At 44.2% G+C, this 2,500-nt stretch overlaps 1 protein-coding gene across 1 annotated transcript in view; it reads left to right on the plus strand.

Annotated features, from left to right (window-relative positions):
* Nucleotides 1-2,500, plus strand: part of LOC143747495 (nidogen-1-like) — a 33,711-nt gene that overhangs the window by 4,671 nt on the left and 26,540 nt on the right. The window contains exon 2 of the mRNA XM_077240279.1: nt 1,994-2,296. Within this exon, the coding sequence (XP_077096394.1) occupies nt 1,994-2,296 (303 nt within the window). The remainder of the gene's footprint in view (nt 1-1,993; nt 2,297-2,500) is intronic.

Raw genomic sequence — 2,500 nt, forward strand, 5'->3', positions numbered from 1 at the left:
TAGATTCGAGGCTCTTGATTCGAGGCTCTTGATTCGAGGTTCTAGATTCGAGGCTCTTGATTCGAGGCTCTTGATTCGAGGTTCTAGATTCAAGGCTCTTGATTCGAGGCTCTAGATTCGAGGCTCTAGATTCGAGGCTCTTGATTCGAGGTTCTAGATTCGAGGCTCTTGATTCAAGGCTCTTGATTCGAGGCTCTAGATTCGAGGCTCTAGATTCGAGGCTCTTGATTCGAGGCTCTTGATTCGAGGCTCTAGATTCGAGGCTCTTGATTCGAGGTTCTAGATTCGAGGCTCTAGATTCGAGGCTCTAGATTCGAGGCTCTAGATTCGAGGCTCTTGATTCGAGGCTCTTGATTCGAGGCTCTTGATTCGAGGCTCTTGATTCGAGGCTCTAGATTCGAGGCTCTAGATTCGAGGTTCTAGATTCGAGGCTCTAGATTCGAGGCTCTAGATTCGAGGCTCTTGATTCGAGGCTCTTGATTCGAGGCTCTAGATTCGAGGCTCTAGATTCGAGGCTCTTGATTCGAGGCTCTTGATTCGAGGCTCTTGATTCGAGGCTCTAGATTCGAGGCTCTAGATTCGTGGCTCTTGATTCGAGGTTCTAGATTCAAGGCTCTAGATTCGAGGCTCTAGATTTGAGGTTCTAGATTCGAGGCTCTTGATTCGAGGCTCTAGATTCGAGGCTCTTGATTCGTGGCTCTTGATTCGAGGTTCTAGATTCGAGGCTCTTGATTCGAGGCTCTAGATTCGAGGCTCTAGATTCGAGGGTCTAGATTCGAGGCTCTTGATTCGAGGTTCTTGATTCGAGGCTCTAGATTCGAGGTTCTAGATTCGAGGTTCTAGATTCGAGGCTCTTGATTCGAGGCTCTAGATTCGAGGCTCTAGATTCGAGGGTCCAGATTCGAGGCTCTAGATTCGAGGCTCTAGATTCGAGGTTCTTGATTCGAGGCACCACTCTGGATTTAACAGAACTATGATATGTTGAGTTCGCTCTTGTTTCTCAATCTCTGGAGTGAGAAATGTTAGAGCTTCTCCTCACAGGTTGAGCAGATCTCCTGCTGTTTCACTTGAAGAAACTCGTTAAAGAAAATCTCACACACACACAAACACACACACACTTTAAGTGGCACTACAGCCTTTCAAGTGTGACGACACCCCAGATCCCAGAAAACATCTCTGCTGGTTTATGAGGCGTCAGATGAGTCTGTTCCCGCAGGAAAACACACAATCCTGCACAGTTTGTGTCGTTTTCAGCAGTCGCTGATGTAAACTGGGATTTAATGCAAGAACAACTTAAATTTCTAAAAGAATCACAAGCCATTGATTCTCACTTGTATAATTAATAATTAAACTAAGCTAAATGTATGCTTGCTATTAAAATTTGCAACATGTGTAAGAAGAACACATCAGTTTTTACAATCGTTTATCATTATCGCTTGTTTCTATCGTTTTGAATCTTTTATTGAGGGAAACTGTAATCATGAACATTGTTTCTGTGCTTTAAGTTGCTTTCTAACAATATACTAGAATATGCAAAGCTTTTTTATTGCATAAACAAATATGCAATTTTTTTCTTGCAATATGCAAGAATATGCAAGGTTTTTTATCACAATATACAAGAATATGTACATTTTTTATTTCTAATGTTCAAAAATGTGCAACCGTTTTTTTCTTGCAATATGCAAGACTAAGCAGTATATTTGTGTGTGTGTGTGTGTGTGTGTTCTGCTCGATAGATATGCATGTGCATGTACCTTTTCACATCTCCTCGACAAGCAACATGATCAGAGGTATTACTCCTGAGTTCTGCACAGAAGTGTAAAACATTAGGTTAGGTGTTTGTTCAGATGATCAATACTAATAGTCAACCTGTGCATTCAGTAAAATATAACAGGATTATAAATGAATCTTGAATCAGAGCATCTCTTTAAAGTGCTGAAGTTTGCATCCAGCCGGTTGCAGGCGTGCGGCGCTGATGTTCTGCTCTCTGTAGGTCAGCACTAATGGCTTCGTGTCTCTGGCCGAACCCGGCGACGAGTCCGAGTACCTGGGGAAGATGCCGGCCGGCTTCGGCATGATCGCAGCGTTCCTGGGAGATCTGGACACGAGCGACGGCGCCGGACACGTTTACTTCCGGCAGGAGAAGAGCCCGGACGTTCTCCGGAGAGCCACGGGTCACATCAGCCAAGCGTTTCCCAATGACGATGGGATCGATCCCACTCACGCCGTCATCGTGACCTGGGAGAATGTGCTGGCTCAGGGTCAGCGAGGACGAGGAGATGGACTTGAGTTAATGGTACGTCCCTGAAACCAGGTTTGCTGTTCCAAGCGTTAGTTGAGAAGTCAAGCCGCCTTAACTTATAAGCCGCTTTTTACAGCACTGATTGTTTCAAAGAAAATAACAATGTTAAAGGAGTCGTTCACTTCAGAATTAAAGTTTCCTGACAATTTACTCTCCTCAACGTCATCCAAGATCTTCAAGTCTTTCTTTCTTCAGTTG

The sequence above is a fragment of the Siphateles boraxobius genome, unplaced genomic scaffold (assembly GCF_051911475.1).
Source record: "Siphateles boraxobius isolate OS27281-9 unplaced genomic scaffold, OSU_SipBor_1 223, whole genome shotgun sequence".
Lineage (NCBI taxonomy): Eukaryota > Metazoa > Chordata > Actinopteri > Cypriniformes > Leuciscidae > Siphateles > Siphateles boraxobius.